The sequence below is a fragment of the Gilbertella persicaria genome (assembly GCF_025201335.1).
Source record: "Gilbertella persicaria strain CBS 190.32 chromosome Unknown B0P05scaffold_74, whole genome shotgun sequence".
Classification (NCBI taxonomy): Eukaryota; Fungi; Mucoromycota; class Mucoromycetes; order Mucorales; family Choanephoraceae; genus Gilbertella; species Gilbertella persicaria.
The window spans coordinates 50,714-72,674 of NW_026252035.1; the positions used below are offsets into that span (position 1 = coordinate 50,714).

At 37.5% G+C, this 21,961-nt stretch overlaps 11 protein-coding genes across 11 annotated transcripts; 4 read left to right on the plus strand and 7 right to left on the minus strand.

Moving 5' to 3' along the window:
• The first annotated feature begins 182 nt into the window (after positions 1 to 182).
• B0P05DRAFT_564367 (telomere-capping, CST complex subunit-domain-containing protein) lies at positions 183 to 692 on the plus strand. The gene is made up of 3 exons (XM_051580825.1): positions 183 to 291; positions 357 to 501; positions 542 to 692. The coding sequence occupies exons 1-3, from the start codon at positions 206 to 208 to the stop codon at positions 644 to 646; spliced, it is 336 nt and encodes a 111-aa protein (XP_051429567.1). The 5' UTR covers positions 183 to 205; the 3' UTR covers positions 647 to 692.
• Positions 693 to 823: 131 nt separating this feature from the next.
• B0P05DRAFT_592280 (pyridoxal phosphate-dependent transferase) lies at positions 824 to 2,571 on the plus strand (the record flags this gene model as incomplete). Its single annotated transcript, XM_051582972.1, has 3 exons — positions 824 to 1,174; positions 1,218 to 1,282; positions 1,332 to 2,571. 3 exons carry the CDS (start codon positions 824 to 826, stop codon positions 2,569 to 2,571), a joined length of 1,656 nt encoding a protein of 551 aa, XP_051429568.1.
• Positions 2,572 to 4,273: 1,702 nt separating this feature from the next.
• On the minus strand, positions 4,274 to 5,208 carry B0P05DRAFT_339902 (uncharacterized protein). The gene is made up of 2 exons (XM_051573577.1): positions 4,942 to 5,208; positions 4,274 to 4,883 (listed from the first exon to the last, which is right to left on the minus strand). Exon 2 carries the CDS (start codon positions 4,808 to 4,810, stop codon positions 4,460 to 4,462), a length of 351 nt encoding a protein of 116 aa, XP_051429569.1. The 5' UTR covers positions 4,811 to 4,883; positions 4,942 to 5,208; the 3' UTR covers positions 4,274 to 4,459.
• A 275-nt stretch (positions 5,209 to 5,483) lies between these two features.
• On the plus strand, positions 5,484 to 6,381 carry B0P05DRAFT_564386 (60S ribosomal protein L23). The gene is made up of 3 exons (XM_051580826.1): positions 5,484 to 5,522; positions 5,887 to 6,211; positions 6,257 to 6,381. The coding sequence occupies exons 1-3, from the start codon at positions 5,513 to 5,515 to the stop codon at positions 6,333 to 6,335; spliced, it is 414 nt and encodes a 137-aa protein (XP_051429570.1). The 5' UTR covers positions 5,484 to 5,512; the 3' UTR covers positions 6,336 to 6,381.
• Positions 6,382 to 6,514: 133 nt separating this feature from the next.
• Positions 6,515 to 7,864, minus strand: B0P05DRAFT_480936 (ATP-dependent RNA helicase FAL1; the record flags this gene model as incomplete). Its single annotated transcript, XM_051575149.1, has 4 exons — positions 6,515 to 6,889; positions 6,942 to 7,606; positions 7,662 to 7,764; positions 7,811 to 7,864. The coding sequence occupies 4 exons, from the start codon at positions 7,862 to 7,864 to the stop codon at positions 6,515 to 6,517; spliced, it is 1,197 nt and encodes a 398-aa protein (XP_051429571.1).
• Positions 7,865 to 8,175: 311 nt separating this feature from the next.
• On the plus strand, positions 8,176 to 9,068 carry B0P05DRAFT_564388 (PdxT/SNO family). The gene is made up of 2 exons (XM_051580827.1): positions 8,176 to 8,331; positions 8,384 to 9,068. Exons 1-2 carry the CDS (start codon positions 8,292 to 8,294, stop codon positions 8,989 to 8,991), a joined length of 648 nt encoding a protein of 215 aa, XP_051429572.1. The 5' UTR covers positions 8,176 to 8,291; the 3' UTR covers positions 8,992 to 9,068.
• Positions 9,069 to 10,451, minus strand: B0P05DRAFT_564392 (uncharacterized protein). The gene is made up of 4 exons (XM_051580828.1): positions 9,893 to 10,451; positions 9,544 to 9,839; positions 9,284 to 9,498; positions 9,069 to 9,237 (listed from the first exon to the last, which is right to left on the minus strand). Exons 1-4 carry the CDS (start codon positions 10,409 to 10,411, stop codon positions 9,089 to 9,091), a joined length of 1,179 nt encoding a protein of 392 aa, XP_051429573.1. The 5' UTR covers positions 10,412 to 10,451; the 3' UTR covers positions 9,069 to 9,088.
• A 1,361-nt stretch (positions 10,452 to 11,812) lies between these two features.
• B0P05DRAFT_480928 (uncharacterized protein) lies at positions 11,813 to 12,175 on the minus strand (the record flags this gene model as incomplete). Its single annotated transcript, XM_051575148.1, has 1 exon — positions 11,813 to 12,175. A coding segment is annotated over one exon (363 nt), but the record flags the coding sequence as incomplete, so codon positions are not given.
• Positions 12,176 to 12,733: 558 nt separating this feature from the next.
• Positions 12,734 to 13,844, minus strand: B0P05DRAFT_564395 (putative methyltransferase-domain-containing protein). Its single transcript, XM_051580829.1, has one exon. The coding sequence runs from the start codon at positions 13,779 to 13,781 to the stop codon at positions 12,933 to 12,935; it is 849 nt and encodes a 282-aa protein (XP_051429575.1). The 5' UTR covers positions 13,782 to 13,844; the 3' UTR covers positions 12,734 to 12,932.
• Positions 13,845 to 17,913: 4,069 nt separating this feature from the next.
• B0P05DRAFT_339949 (WD40-repeat-containing domain protein) lies at positions 17,914 to 20,718 on the minus strand. Its single transcript, XM_051573578.1, has 9 exons — positions 20,524 to 20,718; positions 20,371 to 20,478; positions 20,142 to 20,315; positions 19,745 to 20,096; positions 19,601 to 19,692; positions 19,178 to 19,559; positions 18,890 to 19,133; positions 18,614 to 18,845; positions 17,914 to 18,564 (listed from the first exon to the last, which is right to left on the minus strand). The coding sequence occupies exons 1-9, from the start codon at positions 20,575 to 20,577 to the stop codon at positions 17,965 to 17,967; spliced, it is 2,238 nt and encodes a 745-aa protein (XP_051429576.1). The 5' UTR covers positions 20,578 to 20,718; the 3' UTR covers positions 17,914 to 17,964.
• Positions 20,719 to 20,814: 96 nt separating this feature from the next.
• On the minus strand, positions 20,815 to 21,933 carry B0P05DRAFT_564407 (cyclin-like protein). Its single transcript, XM_051580830.1, has 2 exons — positions 21,686 to 21,933; positions 20,815 to 21,640 (listed from the first exon to the last, which is right to left on the minus strand). Exons 1-2 carry the CDS (start codon positions 21,917 to 21,919, stop codon positions 20,861 to 20,863), a joined length of 1,014 nt encoding a protein of 337 aa, XP_051429577.1. The 5' UTR covers positions 21,920 to 21,933; the 3' UTR covers positions 20,815 to 20,860.
• Between the last annotated feature and the right edge of the window lie 28 nt (positions 21,934 to 21,961).

Genomic DNA, 21,961 nt, shown 5'->3' on the forward strand with positions numbered 1-21,961 from the left:
GTAGAAGTTAAATTGTAGTCTGTCTTAACTGAAGAGGCTTTCTTCTTTTTGCGACAAGGCATTTTGCTCCTATATGTTATTCTCCTAGGAATGGCATCACCATCGCATTACCTTTATGCATTACATAATGGCACGTCACAAAGCTTCTTATTTTTCGTTTTTTTTTTTTGTGTTCAGGCCCCTTTTTTTCTACCCTCCTCTCACTATGTCAAAAGTGCCCTCTGCTAAAATAGTCTTACTTAAGGATCTAAGTGGCTGTCAAGTAGGTGAATCTGTTAGAGTAACAGGCATGTAAGGTATCTGTTCTTATTATCTTCTTTTTTTGCTTATATCATTTTCTCCTTTCTTTTTTCTAGCTGGACAAGATATGATGCGGATAAAAGTATTGCAGTGATCCAATACAATGATATAGAAGTAGAAATTGATATTAGTCAGGCTCAAGATCAAACCATTTTGCCGGAAGGAGACGTTGTTCAATGTTTAGGTGAAATAGAAAAGAAGGTAAAGATAAGTTTATAGAACTTGTGCTAAAATACATTAGACATCTGACATAACACGCATTCATGCTAGAATTATTCGTTCTGTAAATACTCTAGATATGGAATTGTATGAAAGAGCTGTTGAACTAAGAAATAAGATCATTTAAACTGTAAATAAATAAGCCTCACTGATAACTTTGTGTTAGGGCGCCGAAATGATTCGGCATGTATATCCTTCAATCTTATTCTGAGTCTAAATCTTTTAAATCATAAATTCGATCCTATTTATTTTTATTTCTCTTTTCTTTTTTTTTTTCTTAAGCATAAAAGAAGATATAAAAAAAATGGGTAAAGGCAAAAGAGCTCACACAATTAGTATTCCCAGCATCAATTTGACTATACCCAAGTCTTCTTCGGATCACTCCTATGCTCCCTCTAATTTTATTGGCTCGCTTTCGAAGTCGACCTCTGAGCAGACATCTTCTTTTGTCAATAACAGCACCGAGAGATGGCAACCACCCCGCAAGCCCAAAATGAAATATGATGATCTCGAGCATAAAATGGAAGCCGCTCCTCTTTATGTTCTTGTCTGCACATATCTCAATTATTTTGTTCTTATCCTTTTTGGTCACTTGCGAGACATTCTCGGCAAACTTTTTAAGCCCCAAGAATATGCTCACTTGAAAATGAATCAAGTAAGTCGTCATTGATGGTAATACCCTATCTAACAAATCATAGGGTTATGCTCCTCTTGTTTCTGATTTTGACTCCTTTTATACGCGCCGTCTTTACTTTAGAATTCGGTATGCGAATGCAATATATTGTGATACAGAATTCTTACTTGTTACATAGTGATTGTTTTAATCGCCCTATCACTGGTGTTGCATCTAGAACAGTGAAACTACTTGACCGTGTATCGAATGATTTCAACAAGACATTTAGATTGACTGGCACAACAACCGAAGCACTCAACTTTGCTTCCTACAATTATCTCGGCTTCTCTGACAACGTAGGCCCTTGTGCTGATGCTGTAGAACAAGCTACTTTAGATTTAGGTATCACTGCTGCTAGTTCTCGTGCAGAAGTTGGTACTACCAAACATGCCCAAGAATTAGAACAAATGGTTGCTCGATTTGTTGGTAAAGAAGATGCCATGTGTGTCAGCATGGGTTTTGCCACTAACTCTACGACTATCCCTGGTCTTGTTGGCAAAGGCTGTCTTGTGATTTCTGATGAAATGAACCATGCTTCTATTGTCTTTGGTGTTCGTCTCTCTGGTGCTTCTGTTCGTGTGTTCAAACATAATAACATGGATGATCTTCGTGAACTTTTACGTGAAGTCATTTCTCAAGGCCAACCTCGTACACATCGTCCTTGGAAGAAGATCTTGGTGATCGTTGAAGGCATTTATTCTATGGAAGCTACTGTTGTTAACCTTCCGGAACTTATTGAACTCAAGAAGGAATTCAAGTTTTATCTGTACGTTGATGAAGCCCACTCTATTGGTGCTCTTGGCGAAAATGGTGGTGGTGTTTGTGATTTTTATGGTGTTGATCCTGCAGAGGTCGATATCCTTATGGGCACATTTACCAAATCCTTTGGTGCAGCAGGTGGTTACATTGCTGGTGACAAAGCCATTATCGATCACTTACGTACGCGTAACCATGCTTATAACTATGCTGAGCCTATTTCGGTTCCAGTTGCTCAACAAGTCATTACCTCCATGAAGATTATTTGTGGCGAAGATGGTACAGACATTGGTCGCAAAAAAATCAAGCAATTGGCTGAGAATTCCGTTTACTTTATTGAACGTTTAAGAGAAATGGGGTTCATTGTGTATGGTGATCAAGGTAGTCCTGTTGTCCCTCTCTTGTTGTTTAACCCTGCCAAGATTCCCGCCTTTTCTCGTGAGCTCTTGAAGCGCGGTATTGCTACTGTTGTTGTAGGCTATCCTGCTACTCCTATCATTACTTCTCGTGCACGTTTCTGTGTCTCTTCTGCGCATACAAAGGAAGATCTTGATAGAGCATTAGAAGCTATCTCCGAAGTTGGTGACACTTTGCTTCTTAAAGTCAGCGAGGTCCCCAAATAAATGGGTTAGATGCTTTTTGTTATTCATCATCATGATTGGACTTTTTGTACACTTTTTTTATGGATAGATTTGACTACCATGTTATCAACAAAGAAGAAATGCTTTGGTGTATAGAATCTTGGTCAAGTCTTTATAAAAAATCCAATCACTGTATCTTTTTTTTTCGCATTTGCATATATTTAATACCTTTTCTCTCTCTCTCCTTTTTGTTTTGCATGCTTGAAAAGTCTGTAAACATATTATTATATACTCATCTCCCTTTTTTCTCTTTCATTTATATACATCGCCTAATAACTTTTCTAATCCATTATAACAATAAAGTATGACAAACAGTAATTGTCTTTTTTTAAACAACAGCCCGGATAATGGATTGTTCCGTATTTTTTTTTTTTTTTTTTTTTTTTTGTAGTTTCAAGTTTTTAACAGTACACAAAGCCAACTGCTTTTATTTCTTTAGTATGAACAGGGAATGTCTATCGACCACAAACTGCAGCAAAAAAAAGAGCTATAAAAAAATAGTGTTTGAGGTACCAAATGTGTGTAACTTTGATTAGAGCTTATTAAATATGGTACGAGTAGCTTTTTTTTTCGCTCCAGAACAATGATTTAGGGATGGAGATATATTCAGAATGTTTTATCCCGCTCCGTTTTTAATAATGATAAAGAGTTTTTCTTTATAGGAGAACTATATTTTTGTTTTATCTGAAGTCCTAAAGATGTTATAATGAGCGATAGTTAAGACTAGAGGTGGTATGTGGTGCAGCAGTGGGAGAAAAGGCAAAGAATCAAATTTCTAACTAGTAATAAGGATTGGTACAATCAAATGTGATTATTTCTTGTTCGTCAAATTGTCTAGACAATAGATGAAGGATTACAGGAAGGATAGAATGGAGAGTAAAAGGAACGTTATCAAAGACAGTGTTCTAATGGCTAGATCAAACACCTCGCATAGTACTAGCACAGATTTGTTGTGTGGAAAGGGTTGGAAATACAGACTTATTGGTGCAGTTGATGGTGGTGCAAAGGTTGAGAAGTTGTCGCAAAAGGTGAACTGAAGGAGCAATGAGGGAAGGATCGATGTAGGTGGAGAGAATGTAACACCAGATCTTGTACCTTACTGGGCAGGGAAAGCTGAACTGATCAAGTGTTTCGATAGAGTTGCATAGGACATGAACAATGAGTTGCGGTAATTTTTGATGAAATTAGAAGCGAGCGTTGATGGAATTAAATGTTGTGGGAATGATGGGTGATGTAAAAGAATTGAAAGGAAAAATAGAATCAATATGTTACAAATTCAAACTCAGGAAGAAGTCGTCTGAATATCTTCATCCTCCTCCTCAGACTCTTCAACTACGCATTGTATCAAGCATTTATCGTTCGCCTTTTCAATAAAGTTTCTCCAAACCAAAAGGAAATTTCTTTCCAGAATACTCTTGAGCCCAGTGTCAGGTTTTTTCTTGAGTTTTTTAGCCATCTCATTTAGGTCTCGATGAAAAGCTATTAGGTTTTTTACCATTGACCAAACCTTTTCAATTAGTTGTAGCTCACAGTGATAAGGCGGGGTAATTGACAGCTTGTGATTGTATCTTTTATCAACGTCATAGCAAGCTTAGACAGGCGCAATATTCAAGCTTTTGACCTTTTTTAGAAGTGCCTATTTTATCATTTCTGAAAAGACACTCCCTTCTTCTTCTTCCAAATACCCTTTGCAAACTAGCCATTGCTGAATTGTTTCCTTCTTGTCTGCTGCAGTTGGAACAAGATTAATTCGGCGCTTATGGCAAGATGTATCATCCACATGGATGATACAGCCTCCATAAGTTACCAGAGATTGACAAAGGTTTTCAGGCAATTTCTCAAACTTTTCTGCTTTACTTCCTTTGACTGGCTACACAGCCACATTATCCTCTATCATTGCTGCATTGCACCTAAAAACAACAAAGACGCCAATCATGACCATCGTTGGCTTTCTTCCACTTTCATTACACGCACTAAGAATTTCGACGACTAGTAATATGATGTTGTATTTTGAAAACAGATTTTTAAGGACCACCTCCAAAATAAGTTCAATGCTTATCGCTGCATTGTTGGCTGTGATAAAATAAGGCTTTATATCATGGAATTGCTTCGATAAATCCCCAGTCACTTCAGCAACAGTAAAGTTGACAACAGCCGTTTTATGCTCTTTGGTTAAAACACTAACTTGCTTGCAAACCTCAAAAATACTAGCAGGATACATGTTATACTGCTTAGTTCAGTTCTGAGCAGTCCGAATGTGAACAATACCCAATTGCTTTGCTGCAGCTGATGCGCTCATATACTTTTTAGCCTTCGAATCAAAAATCTCATCGTAATATTGAACATAGTTACGTTTTATGCTTGCCTCTCCCATATGAATATTTTTATCTTTTGGCATTAGACAAGCTGAAAAAGATGCGCCAAGTAATCAATGTGAGTGGTAATTGCTTCAACAACAAACTCATTTTTAATTGGCTGGTAACACTGCTTGTTAAAATTTAGAATATATATATATATCTTTCAAATGACGTATGATTGCCACTTGTGTGCTACAATTGCCAAATAATGAGATAAACAATAAGGGCTTTAAAAGAAAGTACGGAAATAAAGGCTGATGCAACCTTAAAATAGAATTAATATCTGATATCATACTATGGGCTTATTCAAGTCAGTATTTTGATCTCTAAACATCATTAACTTCTTTATAATATGTAGCTCTATCATCAAAGGAAGCTTAGTTGGATTTTTTGGAGAGCTGTATGTTAAGAAAGAGATAAGGAGAGTTCTTGATCCTCTTTCATTGTTCCGGCTCGGACAGTTATAGCTACCCGGACTTTTAATTTTCTCGAAGCTTGCTCATCTTGAATATCAGAAGCAAAAGTGAATCCAGACAAACCTCCTCTCTCATCCGTATCTCTGCGCAATGCCTAAAGGTGCGTTTGATATATCATAAGCTTGCTCTATTCAGATTGTATTGTATGCGGATATATATGTGTGTCTATTCGATTAAAGAAAACAAAAGATGGATAAAAGAGAGAGAAAGAGAGAAAGAGAAAAGATGACTTGGAATTGGATTGGATGATGGATGCAAACCGTATAGAGATTAGAGATACATCCATCAACTTGAATCAGCTAGAATAAATCAATAAATAGATAGATGGATGGATGGATGGATGGATGGATGGATGACAATTGCCTTATGGATAGCACACTATATATTTATATATACCCAAACTATATTCTGGATTTTGCAAGCTTATGATAGTCGACTTGTCATATATTAACAGCTTTGTCTAGTTAGCGTTTCCGGAACCAAGTACCGTATGACTCTCGGTTTGCCTGTTGGTGCCGTCATGAACTGTGCCGATAACTCTGGTGCCAAGAACTTGTACGTTATCGCTGTCCGTAACATCAAGGGTCGTTTGAACAGACTCCCTGCTGCCGGTTGTGGTGACATGATTGTCGCTACTGTCAAGAAGGGTAAGCCCGAATTGAGAAAGAAGGTTTTGGCTGCTGTTGTTGTCCGTCAACGTAAGGCCTGGCGCCGTAGAGACGGTGTTTTCCTCTACTTTGAGGATAACGCTGGTGTCATTGTTAACCCCAAGGGTGAAATGAAGGGCAGGTAACGTATTCTATTGATTTATGAGAATTTACTCACATTGCATAGTGCTATCACTGGTCCTGTTGCCAAGGAATGTGCTGATTTGTGGCCTCGTATTGCTTCTGCTTCTGGTACTGTCGTCTAAGCAATTGTCTCTTGACTATAATAAATCTGTCTTCTTTATGCAAATATGTTTAAGAATTTGTTCTTTTATTATTATTATTGATTCTTTTTGAAGACTATAAACAATTCTAGAGAGAAGGGACATACAATTTATTAAATCAAGTCAGTGACTATAAGAAAATGAGGGGTGTTAGTTTGCAATCAAGAAGTATTCAATGGCTTACCATTCATGGGCATTTCATCAATTTGTGTACTATAGTATTGTTCAATATCACGTAAAATCTTGAGATCGTCATTCTTAACAAAGTTGATAGCAACACCCTTACGACCAAAACGACCTGAACGACCAATTCTGTGAATGTAGTTTTCACGGTTAGCAGGCAAATCATAGTTGATAACCAAAGACACTTGTTGGACATCAATACCACGGGCCCAAACATCAGTGGTAATCAACACTCGACTAGCACCTTGACGGAATTCTTGCATAATAGCATCACGCTCTTTTTGTGGCATTTCACCGTGCATGGCGGACACAGTAAAGTTGGCTTCTCTCATCTTTTCAGTCAACCAATCAACCTAATATAAGGCACATTAGCATGAATGTACATTTGTATGTATGCTCATTTACCTTTCTTCTCGTATTACAGAAAATAACAGCTTGTGTAATAGTCAATGTATCATACAGATCACATAAAGTGTCAAACTTCCATTCTTCGCGTTCCACAGCAACAAAGAATTGCTTGATACCTTCCAATGTCAATTCATCACGCTTCACAAGGATACGAATAGGATCTGTCATGAAGTTGTTGGTCATTTCCAATACATCGTTGGGTAATGTAGCACTCAAAAGCACGACTTGTGTGCCTGGTGGTAAATAACGATAGACATCATAGATTTGATCTTTGAAACCACGGTTCAACAGTTCATCAGCTTCATCAAGAATGAGCATCTTGATATTACGTGTACGCAAAGTACGGCGACGAATCATATCATAAACACGACCAGGTGTACCAGAGACAATTTGGACACCTGCTTCCAATTTACGAATATCTTCACCTACATTGGTACCACCAATACAAGCATGACATTGCACATTCATATAGTCACCCAAAGCTAAAACAACAGATTGAATCTGAACAGCTAATTCACGCGTTGGTGACAAGATAAGTGCTTGTGTTTCTCTGATGGTGGTATCGATGGCTTGTAAGGCAGAAATGGAAAAGGTTGCTGTCTTACCAGTACCTGATTGAGCTTGAGCAATCACATCACGTCCCTTGATAATGGGTACAATGGCTAATCATTCGTTAACAGATGAACGCGCTTGTTTGTATTTGTGTTTGTTTTTTACCTCTTTGTTGAATAGCAGAAGGCTTTTCAAAGTTGTAAGCATAAATACCACGAAGCAAATCTTCCTTTAAACCAATAGAATCAAAAGTAGGTACTACTTTAACCTTCACGTTTCTTTAGTAAGCAAGATTCAAACACATGTCCACTTACACTTTCAGAAGTTTCAAAAGCAAGCTTATCGTCAGTAGTGTGATCAAACGACATAATAAAGAGAACTAAAAAGAGTCAAAAAAGGTTATGTTCTATTGGTCGCAGTAAACAGAAACACTGTTAAAAAAATTTGGACCAATGACGTCCCCTAGCAGTCACCCAATGTGGTTTCCTTAATCTGATATGCGACTCCTTATTTTCAGTTAAGCAAGCATACAGGCTACTCTGAAATATAGACAAATAAAGCCAAAAGTATAGTAATGAATTGTACTATAACATCAAAATAAGCTACGCAATCTATCTAAAGAGGATAAGAAGCCGTGCGAAAAAAAAAATCGGAGATTGCTTGTGACTATAGGTTGATGCGCTATCATCTCGAGTCATCCAGTTGAAAGGTTTCAATTGTTCATTTTTCATATAAAAAGGGGACACAATCTATCTTTTTGTTTTCTCTCTCTTTACCTGTCAAACTTTATTGAACATGACTATTACTGTTGCTCCTATCACTGTTGGTGTTCTTGGTATGTGACTGACTCTATACTTCTTTTTTGATACTTATGCCGTATATGATAGCCTTGCAAGGTGCTTTTATTGAACATATTCATATGTTGAACAGAATTCCCGAAGTGAAGGCTGCTATCCCTGTTCGTACACAAGAAGAGTTAAACTCGGTCGATTGCCTTATTATTCCTGGTGGTGAATCTACATCTATGGCTCTTATTGCTGAACGTTGTGGTATGTTGGAACCTTTGCGTAAGTTTGTTCAGGTCAAGCCTACTTGGGGTACTTGTGCAGGTATGATTATGCTGGCTAAGGAAGCCACAGGTGCTAAGAAGGGCGGTCAACAATTATTCAATGGTTTGGATGTCTGTGTTAACCGTAACCAATTTGGATCTCAAAAGGAAAGCTTCAGAACACTTTTACATTTACCCGATATTGTGGGTGAAGAACCCTTTGATGCGGTGTTTATTCGTGCTCCAGTTATTTCTGAAATCAGATCTGATCGTGTCAAGATTGTTGGTCGCTTAGAACAAAGTCATGGTCAAACAGAAGCTGAAACGGCTGTTGCTGTCTTGCAAGATCATTTGTTTGCTACTGCCTTTCATCCTGAATTGACAAGTGATAACCGCATTCATCAATTCTTTGTCCGTATGGCCATTAAGCATTTGGAAGAACATTAGACTACTTTATATAGACATATACACGCATACCCTTTTATGTAAAAAAAAAAAATAAATAAATAAAAATAGAGAGAATCTTTTAATGTAAAATATATGCTTATGAATCTATTTTTTCGATATTGATCTTTTCATTGACATTAGATGCATCTAAATAACTTTGACTTGATGCTGATGAGACACCGTCTTTGAGTTTCTTGGTAGATGGATAAGCCTTTGCATAAGAATAGACAATACCAGCAATGAAACCTAATTTCAAGCTACTTAGAGAACATAGCCAGACATTTTAACTTACCAATGAAAATGGCTGAGACATTACTAAAAGTCGCAACATCACCAAAAAAGACAATACCAGAGATAGCGATTGGTAACTTGTTAAGCGAACCAACCATAGAATAAGTAGTAGAGGAAGTAGTACGCACACACCATGCAGATGCATAAGACATACCAAACGCAGAGACACCAGAGAAAATCATGGCCCAAATACGTGCCTGACGTTGTTCAGGGGGGCTATGAAGAATGTGAACAACATATCACCTAACTGCTTATACTTACAAGTTGACAAGCAAGTTTGCTACTGACCAATCTTCCAATAGCAAACTAGGGATAACCAACAAGGGAATGGAAAGTAAATTGTTGTAATAAACAGTATCGAAATCCTTAAAGTTAGTCAACTTGATACGTTTGCGCATATACAATACAAAAGATGCTGATGATAAACAATTGATGGCCATCCAAAAATACCCAAGCATAATACTTCCATTACCACTGGAGAGTACATTTGTTGCATCAAAAAACACTGTAACAACTGAAGAAACATCATTCCATCCAGCAATCACAGAAGAGAGCGTCTTTTTGTACATTTAGTCACATACTCCCTCTTTCCTTTTCTTAGAAAACTTACCATTAAAATAAAAGAAACCATCATCATACTTGTTACATTGCCTCCAAACCAAAGAACTTCACCATAAGCGATCAAGATAATTGTCAAATTTTTAAAGATGGTGTAGATAGGAATAGGAAGATATTGTAATGCTTTGCTACCAGTATAGATCATAGCAACCAAGAAAATCACAATAGGATACCACTTTTTGGCTGTTTCTTTATCAAATCCACGATATTGGATCAAGTTTAGAAACTTGAAGAGTTGTAGAAACGACACAGTCACCAAACTTTGGATAGTCAAGAGGAAAAAGATCATATTGAAATCACCACTCACCACATATTTGTTAGTCACTGTCATAACAATACTGGCAATACAGTAAGTGAAGATAGGAAGACCTGCCTTGACAAAAGGTGGCACATTGTTGATTTTGCTGGATGCGACTACAGAAGGTCTTGGTGTTGTAGGGAGTTCTAATACAGTATTTGTATTGACAGTAAGAAGGGGTACTTCACTGCTTTTGCCTCCATAATTTGACATGATGATGAATGATAAAAGAAAGAAAGAATAAAGATTTCTTCTTGCCTAAATAAAAAACAGCATTTGTTTATGTTGCGTTGTCTTGCGTTTTACATATTCAAAACATACCACACTGACTTGGGCATAATAAAAATTTGTAAACAAAGAATTTTCGGTTACATTTTTTATTTTTTTATTTCTGTAAGCCTTTGAATACTTGTCAATTAAAGGTACTTTATTATTTTGCGAATGTCAAGAATAGCTCGATAGTTATGCGTGTTTTTGGCAGATTACAAGTCTTTATGCAAATAAAATTAAAAAAAAAAAAGCTATATGTTATGTAATGTATTCGTGAATAAAGCAAATGAATTCTTCGAAAGCCTTTTGAGATGTAGTCGAAAGTGTGCGATTTTTGAAATATATCATCAATGAAACACGCTAATATAAAGAGCTTGTTCATGACCAATTGATACTTTGAGTGAGTTAATGTATCATTTTCATATCTTTCAGATGTTACTTGAATAAAAGCTTCTACCGGTACCTTATGAGATTTAAAACTGACTTGTATTCAATCTCAAACCATACAGTCGCTATAATTTCAAGGTTTCTAGAAATAGTGCATTGATATAAGAATTATTTAAGAGTTACAGCTCTTCGTATTACTTGAATTATTCCTAAGCTCAATCAACTCTATACTGAAGGCCATTTCAAATAATTTGCAATACCTTTTCTCCGAAGATTATTTCGCTGCCATTAATGTGAATCACAATTTACAATACATATTCATCAAGTTATGCATTATTATCTCATAATACTCACTAATTAACTACTGCCTTTCGTAAATAATTATCTATGGTCACCAGCATACGACAGATAAAACGCTTTTCCCGATTTTGGCTGTGACAAGTAGCTTAGGCTTCAAGGCTTTTGTGGACTTTTCTGATAATTTCTTTGGCTTTTTTTTTCTTCGATTTTCAAATAGCTATAACATCTCGGTTTTTTTTTCTAGAATATGAATCAATCGGCCTGGTCCAAAATGAAGGGCAAAGCGAAAAGAAAAGGAAGAAGAGATTGAAGCTTCTCCTGCAAGCTGCTGCAGTTTGCAAAGAAAAATTGTCTACTTCAATGAAAATAAATTGACTTGTCAAGAAATGAAGGTAAGCAAAGCAGTAATACATACGATCTGTATGATTGACTTTCATATTACTTATAGTGGATCGTTGATGGTGAAGATTGCTCGGTTGTTTTGTCTAGCTACAGAAAAGCTGCCATTGATGCTGCTCATGAAGACAAGAAGCTGTCCGATAGCCATGCTCTGTAAGTGCTTTAATAGTTCAAGCCAATATGATATACATATATTCTAATTGCTAAATGTTGGATGCTGAACTACATCATGAAGTTTGACAAGAAACTTTCAGTTCTTCAAGAGTTGAAACCATTTCTTATCATTTGCTGTGTAGCTATTAGGCAATTGCAGGCATTGATTTGTATGCTGAACGTTTGTGCTGGTTTTTTGACTAGAGACAGTGTTGAATCAACTGCGTCTTTTGTTTCGTGGCTTAGTTTACCTTCGTCTGTCATTATTTTACGATTTAAAACATTTCTTGCTACTTCTCCACACACAACGTCAACTTTTTTTCCATCATTCTTAAAAATTACTCTAGCATTGATCTTGAAAGCCTTGTTGTTCAAACTAGTATCATACAATTCTTTATGCTCTTGAGACCTAAACCTGATGGTCTCTCCAGTCTTGACAATTAGGCTGTGTTGATTGAGTGGAAAAAGTCGTTCAAGTATAGGATATCATACGAATCTCAAAAGGTCGTTCTTTTTAACAAATGTATGTGCTTACTAACGTTATGCTACATTATGGTCTTTTTTAGATATATTCAAGGCAAGACATATTATATATCAAGAGTTAGATACACTGGCCCCAAATAAAAATCAATCCAGAGCAGGTACTCTAGAAGGAACATGAGGCAAAGGTATTTCCGATTTTTTGATGCGGCTAACAATGCCTCATACGGTCTCGAAGGGCATATCAACTTTGTTAGTAATTACACGCAGTAAAATACCGTCGTAATAGTACCACCAAACACCTCGGTATTTTATCTGCTTGTGCTTGTTACAAGGGCCATGCTTTGCTTCTTTCGACAGTGTTATACAATTTTTAATGAGAAATAAAAGGTGTATCATAATGCATCATCATGGAGAACCCCCCCCCTTTTTTTTTATTTGAAGTCAGGTCTAGTTTTTATTTCGGGTTAGTGTACAATTCATAGAATCAAATAACCAACAGTGAGCTGTTCAATAATTTTGTGAAAAACTATCTATGAATACATCCACTAATTAAAAAGATATTTATTCGTATTGGCATCTTTCTTACGCTAGCTTTAGAATTCTTTTATCCTACACGCAGTTGCGATGTAGGCTTTGTATTGCTTTCAGTGGTAATTGTTTTTATTCAAGTCGCTAAAAAATGGTATTTGTCTTGACTCTAGAATTTTGATTGTTGATATCATTTGCGTACTCAAATTGATTTTTAAGATTTGCTACGTCTAACTTTTGATGAACGCTTTGTTTTGCGCAACCTATAGAGATTGAGTGTTTCCTCAAATTCAACCTCGCTATTCAGTTTTTTTTGCCATTGCATAGCTGGCAGTAATTCGACTTGGAACCTTGATTCTGCTTCTGTCATAAATTTATCTTGTGCGGCCTGATTTCTCACTTCACTGATACAAATGATGGTTGTCTTTTCACTTGCTAAATACTCCATTGTATTAACTAGATCTAATGCGCTGGCTTCAGAGTAAATACAGTCACATGCCACGACATAGTCAATATCTTCCTCTACTGCTTTAATTGAATCCATTTCTTCCTTATTGTTCCACAACAATGGCTCAACCACGATTGTGTTCTCATCATACTCGTTCTTTCGGCGTCCACTTATTGACTTGACATGTAAACCATTGGCTTCTGCGTTTTTTTCCATAGTCTCTACTAATTCTTTAATGTCTGTAATCACTACATTCTCAATGCCCAGTTTTCGCAGCATAATGCCAATTAACCCTACACCGGAGCCTAATTCTACCCAGCGCTTCCGATGGTCCAAGCTGATCCAGCCGTGTCGGTCACGTTTTAAGCTTAACCTCTCTAGATATGAACAAAACACAATAGAAGTCAACCATATATAGCCGCCTAAGTAGTTAGAATGTGGGTCTTGCACTAATACAATATCGTTATGACCAATATGAATAGTGAGTGTATCAGCTGATTGAAGTGCCCAACGATCGAGCTTATGAATCCCGCGTTTAAAAGGTTGCCCGTCTTCCCAACCTTCAATAGTTGCTATAGGTGGCTCTTCTTCTATTATTCTTTTATCCTTCACCATAAGTATTCACGTTCCGAGAAAAAAAAAGAGAAAAAATAAAGGGGAATACACAGGGCTCTTTTGTTGTATGCAGTGTCGGACTTGGCCGGATTTGAATGCATTTTTTTTTCCTATTGCCAATAGTTACAAGTTTTGATCGAGTTGGCGAAATAAAAAGACTAGCCACCAGACAGTAGATACGCAAAAGCAAAAAGTGGTATCAGAGCGTATTGAAGACACACTTTTTACACTCGTGTTTTCAAGAAAAAAAGTAAAATAAAAAGAGGCACAAAAGAGTGTTTTTTGACAGACATGAAGCTGTAAATGAATGAATAGGCATAGCCAATGATATGCCTTTCTCAAGACAGTATATTGCTAACTATATTGTATTGCGCAAATGATATTGAGTTTCTTAAGCTGAATGTATCTTTCACTTTAGAAAAAGCAATTCATTAAATTGGAGCCGCAAATGTATGATAGCTTGTACCAGAATTGATTTGTATTTTAAAGATCGCCTTTCATGCATCATGCATCATAAAATCTAAGTGAACTTTTATCACTGACATTTTTTTCGTGAGCAACTAACCTCCTTCCCTTTCGGTCAAGTTATTGACGTCGGCATTATAACCAAGCCTAATACTGGGTTTTTTATGGGATCCGGTTATGCTGTCATTGGTACTCCCAGACAATCAGGAGAAGACCAAATCAAGTTTCAGGAGTTAGCCCACAACATTCGTTGGCGGGAGGAAAAGGATGAAATTTTCCATGCTACATGGAATAACATGTCTACTTGGTGCCGTTATTGCCATCAGACTGGCCACACGAAATTCGGGTGTGAGAAATCAAAGGCACCAACTATCTGTTATCACTGCCATTTACTTGGGCACCGATCTTTCGAGTGTCCTCGTAAACCACCCATCAGTCCCTCGAAAAAGCTGAAGATCCCTGCACCTAAGAATTAGACTTCTCAGGAAACGCCCCAACCTACTCCTAAAGTGGATCAACTGGTCTCTTCAACAGAAGCACCAAAGTCTAAGTATACTCCAAACGACAAACGTGCTTCTTTGACTGGAGCCAAGAAGAATTTAAGTCCAAACTCAATTATGAAAGGAAAGGATAGCGATGATGATATGTCTGAAGATGGCGAGAGTGACGAGGAAACGATGATCAAGATAGTGACAGTGATAGAAGTAGTGACAGAGAAGAATCTGAACAAGAAGAAAATGTGTCGGCAATGGAGTTAGATGGAGTCAAGGGAGACGCCATAATTAACTTAAGAGATTTATTACCTATGCAGATGGATCGCAAACGGACATTGGTTCAGCAGATCCACCAAATACAAAGAAGGTCTACAGAAGAAATATTGAGCGAGGCTGACCAAAACACTTTAGCTGAACTCCATCAACAATTGCCCCAATTAGAAAAAAGTATACATTCGATGGGCCCCTCTGTAGGCCATCAATAAGTATATCTCACTATATCCTCATGACTAAAGAACTCCAATTACATTATGCATCATTAAACGCCAACAGCTTAGTGAAAACAAATCAACCTAAAACACAAAAAGAATATATTTGATACTTCAAACTTTTAGAACTAGATATAATATGCTTCCAAGAGACTTATGCGGATACATAATCCCGTATTGAAACACTCGACATCCTTTTGGACCCCCACCCCATGTGGGGATCGTATGCCTTTCTCCTAATTTCAATCTATCCATCATTGACACTTCACACTCCTCATCTTCCGATCGCTTCCAGCTTTGCAAAGTAGAGCATTTACAACACTTCTTTGAAGTATTTTATATACTCAACATTTATGCACCTGCCTCTGTCCGCTCAGAGCGCAAAACTTTCTTCAATCATTTACATAATATGCTGAACGACTTGAGAAATATCATCTCCTTAGACCAACTGATCATCTCTGGAGACTTCAACTACTCTCACTTACGGCTTGCTGATCTAGTACGCAAAGGAATTTTGTTCAGGGTATGTTACTTGACAAAGTATAAACGTTGCTTTGCGTTTTCTCACAACGACATTTGTCTCTGCAAGGAGGTGCAATGATTACGAAAACTCTCATTCTGTCCCAACTATGGTTCTTTCTGCGGCTTTTCCACCCGACGCAAGCCTTTTTAGAACAAATACAACGATTGATATACAAGTTTGTCTGTCAAGAGAAATATCCCAAGATATCTTTCAACCAACTATGTCTTTCCTGTCTACAGGGAGGCGTTGGTCTTCTAAACCCTACACTCCAACATTTAATGCTCTAGATTAAATGGCTTTTTGCTCTTTTTGATCGCGATCAGGGTAACACACTACTGCAGAGAGCCTTGAATCACCATCTGCTGTTTATGTCTACCAACTTCTCTTTTCCTTCCCTGCCTTTCTTTTCTCCGGTCTTGCGAAAACATGATATGTGCCATCAGCTCTCTATCATTCCTGTCATGTTTCAAGCATTTGACCATTTTGGGGCTGAAACTACAGCGAGTGCCGATCCAAACATTGTTACATTTCCTGTTGATCAAGATGTTCTTTGACTTGCCTTCTGGTCACTGGCTTCATCGTCATACTGACGCACCTGCAGCGATCTTTTTCAAGTTCGATGGGAGCACACACCGGCTCCGTCTTCAAGTACGCATAGAGTACACAAAGCTTCCACTTCTATGTTACTCACTGTACAATGATGTACTAATCCGACATTGCGCATAGCTCCAATATATCTTGATACCCTACATCCATAATGAAGTAGAGCAAGTGAATGTTGAAGAAAATGATAAGCCATTAGTGGCCCTGTTGCACGACTCTCCTCTATAGAAGCAGTACACCTCAAAGGCTTATAAAGTGCATAAATATGTTGGTACATCCAATGCTCGACTATATCTGCCGCCTAAATTGCTCAATCTATTCTAGTCTTCCACTATACCATTGCTTTCAAGAACTCTATGGTTCCGAGTGATCAACAAGAAAGTTCTCGCAGAATTACAACTGTGTACTACTAGCCGAGTATGAGATAGCAAATACAACTTGTGTTCTTTTGGTACTGACTCATTTGAGCACTTCATCATATACTGTCCTTTAGAATGGGTCATGTGGATAGAGGTCCTTAGTTGCTTTTACTCATGCCTGTACCTTTCCGCTGACTCGATATATGCTTTACTATGCCTCCAGTCCTGCCCCTCCTTCCTTTAGCCCAACAAACGACTTTTCACGGTCTTATTTGTCTGTCAATGGCGAATATGGTGCGCTTACTGGCGTTTTACCATTGACAAGCAACCTTTCAACCCTGAGTGGATCATATCTGACATTATTAGACATTGATCTCACTACACCAACATCCTTTGGCGATAACCGAACTTTAAGGCTTTCATTGAATGACTCTATATACTCCTTTTTTTTTTTTAGAACTTCCACGTTACACCCCTCAGTGATATGTAACTAAAAAAGTATATATTTTAAATAACAAAAAAAAAACTGATCCAACCGAAATCAGGTGAGGCCATCTCTAGGTACTTCTGATAAAAGAAAGCAAGTTTACCAATATGAAAAAGACGACTTTATTTGAGTATTCAAAGTTCATTGCACACTGTAATCAGCATGAAAGGGCCCCTTTTAGTGGATATTGATTAGCAAGTATGTATTTATGTATACATCACTCAATATGCAGAGCGCGTGCGAGTAATACATGTCATATTACATGACACTTTTGAGCCCAAAAAGAGGAGCTTGGGACATGATCAACAATCAATGCCATACAAAAGGAGGATTGGCTATTTCAAACGTCGATTTTCTTTTTCTACCTGAGACACTAGGTGTACTCTCTGCTTTGACGGGGAAAATATTTAGAATGCAATGTTACTTGAAATAAACTTATCGTTGAGACAATTATAATTTATATTGAGTACTTAAAAGCTACGATTTTCAGTGACTCTTGTTTGGCTTATCCAACGTTGGCAGAAAAGCCAAAGATTAAGATATACGTATGAAAGAGACAAGCACAAAACGGAATTATATGCGTTATACTGTTCGGGATAAAGCTAGGTTTCTCTGTCTGAAGATCAATAAGTGTACTGTCTATAGCTTTCTAGGAAATGAATGTAACCTTTCACCTAAAAAATAGACTTTCGCTCTATCGAAAGAAATAATTCAGCAAAGGTAATTTTATTATTATTAATATCAAAAGTTCTACAAAGGTGAAATTAAAAAGGGCCATGTAATGCATTTCTACGGTTTGCTGAAGATGATTCTCTCTTTAAGCTAGGCACATCGCCAGCTTCATCCTTGTTTAATCTATACGACTTGATCTTTCTAAATGGATTGAATTTTGAATGGTGAGATTTAATACTGTCTTCGCTTGTACTATGTCTTGAGAAACTTAGACTTAAATGATGTGAAGATGACATCCAATTATGGCTCTCTTTTCTTTCAAACGTAGTGGTCGATTCAAATGGGTTTGTAGATTGTTGCTCTTGGGGAAGTTCTTGCTCAAAAGGATTGGTATTTCGAGGCTCTTCTTTTAAAGGAGGAGTTACTCTTTCAGGAGAAGATGTTTGGAAGGGATTTTTGCTCGTTAATATATCTGGATTTTGAGATATGCCACTATAAGGCGGTGTAAAAGGTACATCTCGCTGCTTAAGAGGTTGTGTGTCGCTTGTTACAATACTTGGGACATGATTCATGTTTCTTCTTTCTTTGATAGATAGTGCTGATGATTCATAACTCAAGTGATCCTTTGTTAATGGAGGTCGTTCTTCTTTTTCAGTAAGATGAGCAGCAATAATTGGGTCCTTGAATTCCAACTAAGCAAATAAAAAGTTGGTTTAACATAAGTTTTTTTTTCTTACTTACAGGAAACTTGTATTGTCTGTTATAGCCGGGTGGAATGCAATAGCTCCAATATTTAAGATCAGATTTGAATTGATCAATAGCACATTGATATATGTCTTGATCCTTCCATGATCTCTGCGAGAAACGACGAGATGATATATCTGGTATACTATCAAACTGCCAATCAGTTTCCTTAATCGGTTCCCGTGTTAAAAGACAATCTTCTAAAAACGACACTTCTTCGAGACGCTGTCTAAAAAAACCATAAGACAAGTATCTATAGGACTGTATACATACTGTTCAGCTTGTTCATCGCTGGTTGACATGGATTTAAGGTAATCTAGTTTGCTTTGTGCATTTGTAATGCGTCTGCAATAAATATCATCTTCTATTTGGGCAGCAATTTCGTTCTTGTCTTCAGGGTCAAACCTGTGTCTACTTCTTAAATTGCTTTCAGTATCAAATCGCACCATATGTGCTGTCAATTGCCCTCCACTTGTAATAGAATAATACGTGCTTGGTCTTAATGCAGATGTTTTAACTATACAAGAAATTAGGCTTTTCAAGAGTTTTGTATGAACTTGCCTGAAACAACAGGTCCTCTTGCCTGTACTGACTCCTCTCCTTTATATTTTAGACCTGAATCTTGTTTTCCCCATTGACCTAAGCGTAGTGCACCTGCTAAAAGTATAGCTGATCTTTTATCCTGATCAACAACATCCTCTTTCCAAACATTTGTACGCCATGATCGAGTATCACCGTATCTGTAGTTCTGATCCTTTATACACCAGATATTGTCTTGATCCCTTTCACGTACAATAGGTAATGTATCTTGATTGCTATAATGGGTAATTCTGTAATGTGTGTCCCATATAGGGAAGCTTTCAGGAGAAAGGGTCCAAAAACGCATGAAGCCATCAGAAGTAGCAGTACCAATATTTTCAGGGCGAACATTGGACCAAGTAATCTGACAAGTAAGACATGTGATGGTGGTATGCAGACACTTACTGAATTAACTGTGCCAACGTTGCCATCGACTTTTGCAACAGGAGAATGTTGTGTTGCTCGGATATCCCATATGTTGACAACGGAGTCTTCGCCTATATGCCATGTGTTAATAAGTCATACTTGATCATTACTGCTTGCATGTACCTGCAGAAGCCAACCAATATGGTATAAATGGATTAAACTTGGCATCCTGAATAGGGCGGTCATGCGCTTTATCTGCACTCCATGCCACCCCGTCACTTGTCCTTGTATCGATAATGACTAGCTTTCTATCATAGCCACCACACACAATGAGCGATTGATGGGGCGACCAACTAGCACAATTTAGTGGTGCTTGATGCAAAGACGAATATCGATGTATAGGTGCTGACTCTTGTGTTGTATCCCATATCGCCAATTGATTGATTGTAGTTGATAGGAATTGGTCTTGGACAGGACAAAATTCAACCGCTTTGACTTGCGTGTTGATTGTGTAGGATGGAGCATAATGTACAATCTATGTGTGTTACTTTGTTGCTTTTATTGGATTATTTTGTCTTACCTCGGATGGTGAATTGACATATTGTCCTACCAAATTAAAACCTTGGAAAGAGGACCCTTCTTGTATATTGACAGTGCATAACTTGACAATGCCTTGGCGGCTACCTATCAAGATTCTGTTTTTTGACCAATCAAGTGAATGAATGGGCATACCCAGACTTTGTTTATGAACAGGCTTATAAAGCATTAGTAAAAGCTTATAATTTTATCTTGTCAGAAACTCCGTTTACTTTAAATCTCATAGATCCTAATTCCACGTCTTTAATAGCAGACGAGTCTTGAACAAAGTATAGATTGCCTGCCTTGTTGCCCGAACCCATAGCTATAATACCATTCTCCTATAGAATCGATAAACATTCCATCTTGTGTCAATAAAGAGTTACTTGAGAAATGGACATGCAAGTCAAATAGTCTTCATTTCCTCCATACTGATTCATATCAAATACTTGAGAATGTATTCCTTTTGTCTTTCTAAACAAAATGATTATAATCGAATTCTGAAAAAGACAACATACTGTTTAATGTCCTCTGAAAAAGCATAGGCTCGATTGACTGCATACAAAAACGGCATTTGCTTTCCAGAACAAGACCCTCTTAATCTGTCCGCAACATCTCCATAAGATAACTGTGTCATTTAATATGATGTAAAATAGAGTAAAAAAGGAAAAAGAAAAATGCAGTATAGAAGTTTTTTTTCTTTAAATGCTTCGGAAATTCAAATCAGGGTAAAACCAACTCATCAAAATTAAGGCCTTCACAGTTAGGTTTGTCTTTAAGCGCTCTTAGATCAATTAGCTTTTCTTTTTCAAAATAAAGTGATCTATAAGCAGCCTTAATTGTTGTTTCTGATACACCAGCTACGTTGGCAATATCTTTTGTAGATTTGGGATGCTTAAATAAATAAGACACCAAGTAGATACATGCAGCAGCTACTGAAATAGGTGACTTGCCAGCAAGCGTGCCTAGCTCTTTTGTTTTCCTCACTAAATCTACGCCTGATTTTTGCACATAATTAGGTAGCTGTAGGTTGGAGCAGAAACGAGCCATTAAATCTTCTGAGTTCATGACATTTGTATTGGTTTGTAGTTTGGCTTTAAGCACATTGCAGCAACGACCAATTTCTTTCTTTGGCACACGAGTAAGTGCACATATTTCACGAAAGGTTCGAGCCACACGCTCTTGGCGGCAAGCAATACAGATACATGCAGCAATGATGGCTTCACTTGATTTGCCTCGTAAAAGCTTCTCATCTTCTACTCGTTTGTATAATTGTTTAGCTGTATCACTCACAAGTTTAGAGAGAGAAATCGAATCACACATGGCTTGGATTTCTTTGTAAGCCTGGACAAGGTTTCGTTCACCCTTGTGTGAAGCCGTCTTGCCTTGGATTTTATTGAGATCACGAGCAACTCCTGTGCCACCATCTCGACGAGAAATAACTGTATCAAGTTGATCTCCGTCTAATAAAGGATTAGAAGCAGCACCGACACGAGAAGGGTCCTATGCGTGATAAACATAAATGAAAAATGATGCCTCTATGCTTACATCGCCTTCATCATTAGCAAATGTTCTCCATTCTGAACGAGTGTCAATAATACGATCTCCTAGAACAAGACCACAATCACCACAAACAAGATCCCCACTTGCAAATTCCTCTACAATGTGCGGAGGTTGTACTCGACAGTCAGGACATACCAAAGCAATATTCAAATTGGGCTGAAAAGCTTGATTTTCTTGAATTTTGGCTTCACGCAAAGGAAAGGGAATGTGTGGTGGCATAATATAAGAGAAAGAGAAAGAAAAGGGGAAAAGAAATATTTG

Excerpts from the sequence above, each read along its gene's own strand:
- B0P05DRAFT_564367 (XM_051580825.1), top strand. The coding sequence starts at position 206 with ATGTCAAAAGTGCCCTCTGCTAAAATAGTCTTACTTAAGGATCTAAGT. Across the intron at positions 292-356 it reads TCTGTTAGAGTAACAGGCAT|CTGGACAAGATATGATGCGG; the intron begins GTAAGGTATCTG and ends TCTTTTTTCTAG. Across the intron at positions 502-541 it reads TAGGTGAAATAGAAAAGAAG|ACATCTGACATAACACGCAT; the intron begins GTAAAGATAAGT and ends AAAATACATTAG.
- B0P05DRAFT_339902 (XM_051573577.1), bottom strand. The coding sequence starts at position 4,810 with ATGTATCCTGCTAGTATTTTTGAGGTTTGCAAGCAAGTTAGTGTTTTA.
- B0P05DRAFT_564386 (XM_051580826.1), top strand. Across the intron at positions 6,212-6,256 it reads AAGGGTGAAATGAAGGGCAG|TGCTATCACTGGTCCTGTTG; the intron begins GTAACGTATTCT and ends CACATTGCATAG.
- B0P05DRAFT_564388 (XM_051580827.1), top strand. The coding sequence starts at position 8,292 with ATGACTATTACTGTTGCTCCTATCACTGTTGGTGTTCTTG. Across the intron at positions 8,332-8,383 it reads TATCACTGTTGGTGTTCTTG|CCTTGCAAGGTGCTTTTATT; the intron begins GTATGTGACTGA and ends CGTATATGATAG.
- B0P05DRAFT_564392 (XM_051580828.1), bottom strand. The coding sequence starts at position 10,411 with ATGTCAAATTATGGAGGCAAAAGCAGTGAAGTACCCCTTCTTACTGTC. Across the intron at positions 9,499-9,543 it reads GCAAACTTGCTTGTCAACTT|CCCCCCTGAACAACGTCAGG; the intron begins GTAAGTATAAGC and ends CATTCTTCATAG. Across the intron at positions 9,238-9,283 it reads TGTCTCAGCCATTTTCATTG|GTTTCATTGCTGGTATTGTC; the intron begins GTAAGTTAAAAT and ends GCTTGAAATTAG.
- B0P05DRAFT_564395 (XM_051580829.1), bottom strand. The coding sequence starts at position 13,781 with ATGGTGAAGGATAAAAGAATAATAGAAGAAGAGCCACCTATAGCAACT.
- B0P05DRAFT_339949 (XM_051573578.1), bottom strand. The coding sequence starts at position 20,577 with ATGAATCAGTATGGAGGAAATGAAGACTATTTGACTTGCATGTCCATT. Across the intron at positions 19,560-19,600 it reads ACGTTGGCACAGTTAATTCA|ATTACTTGGTCCAATGTTCG; the intron begins GTAAGTGTCTGC and ends CTTACTTGTCAG. Across the intron at positions 18,846-18,889 it reads AGCGATGAACAAGCTGAACA|ACAGCGTCTCGAAGAAGTGT; the intron begins GTATGTATACAG and ends TGGTTTTTTTAG.
- B0P05DRAFT_564407 (XM_051580830.1), bottom strand. The coding sequence starts at position 21,919 with ATGCCACCACACATTCCCTTTCCTTTGCGTGAAGCCAAAATTCAAGAA. Across the intron at positions 21,641-21,685 it reads TTGCTAATGATGAAGGCGAT|GACCCTTCTCGTGTCGGTGC; the intron begins GTAAGCATAGAG and ends TATCACGCATAG.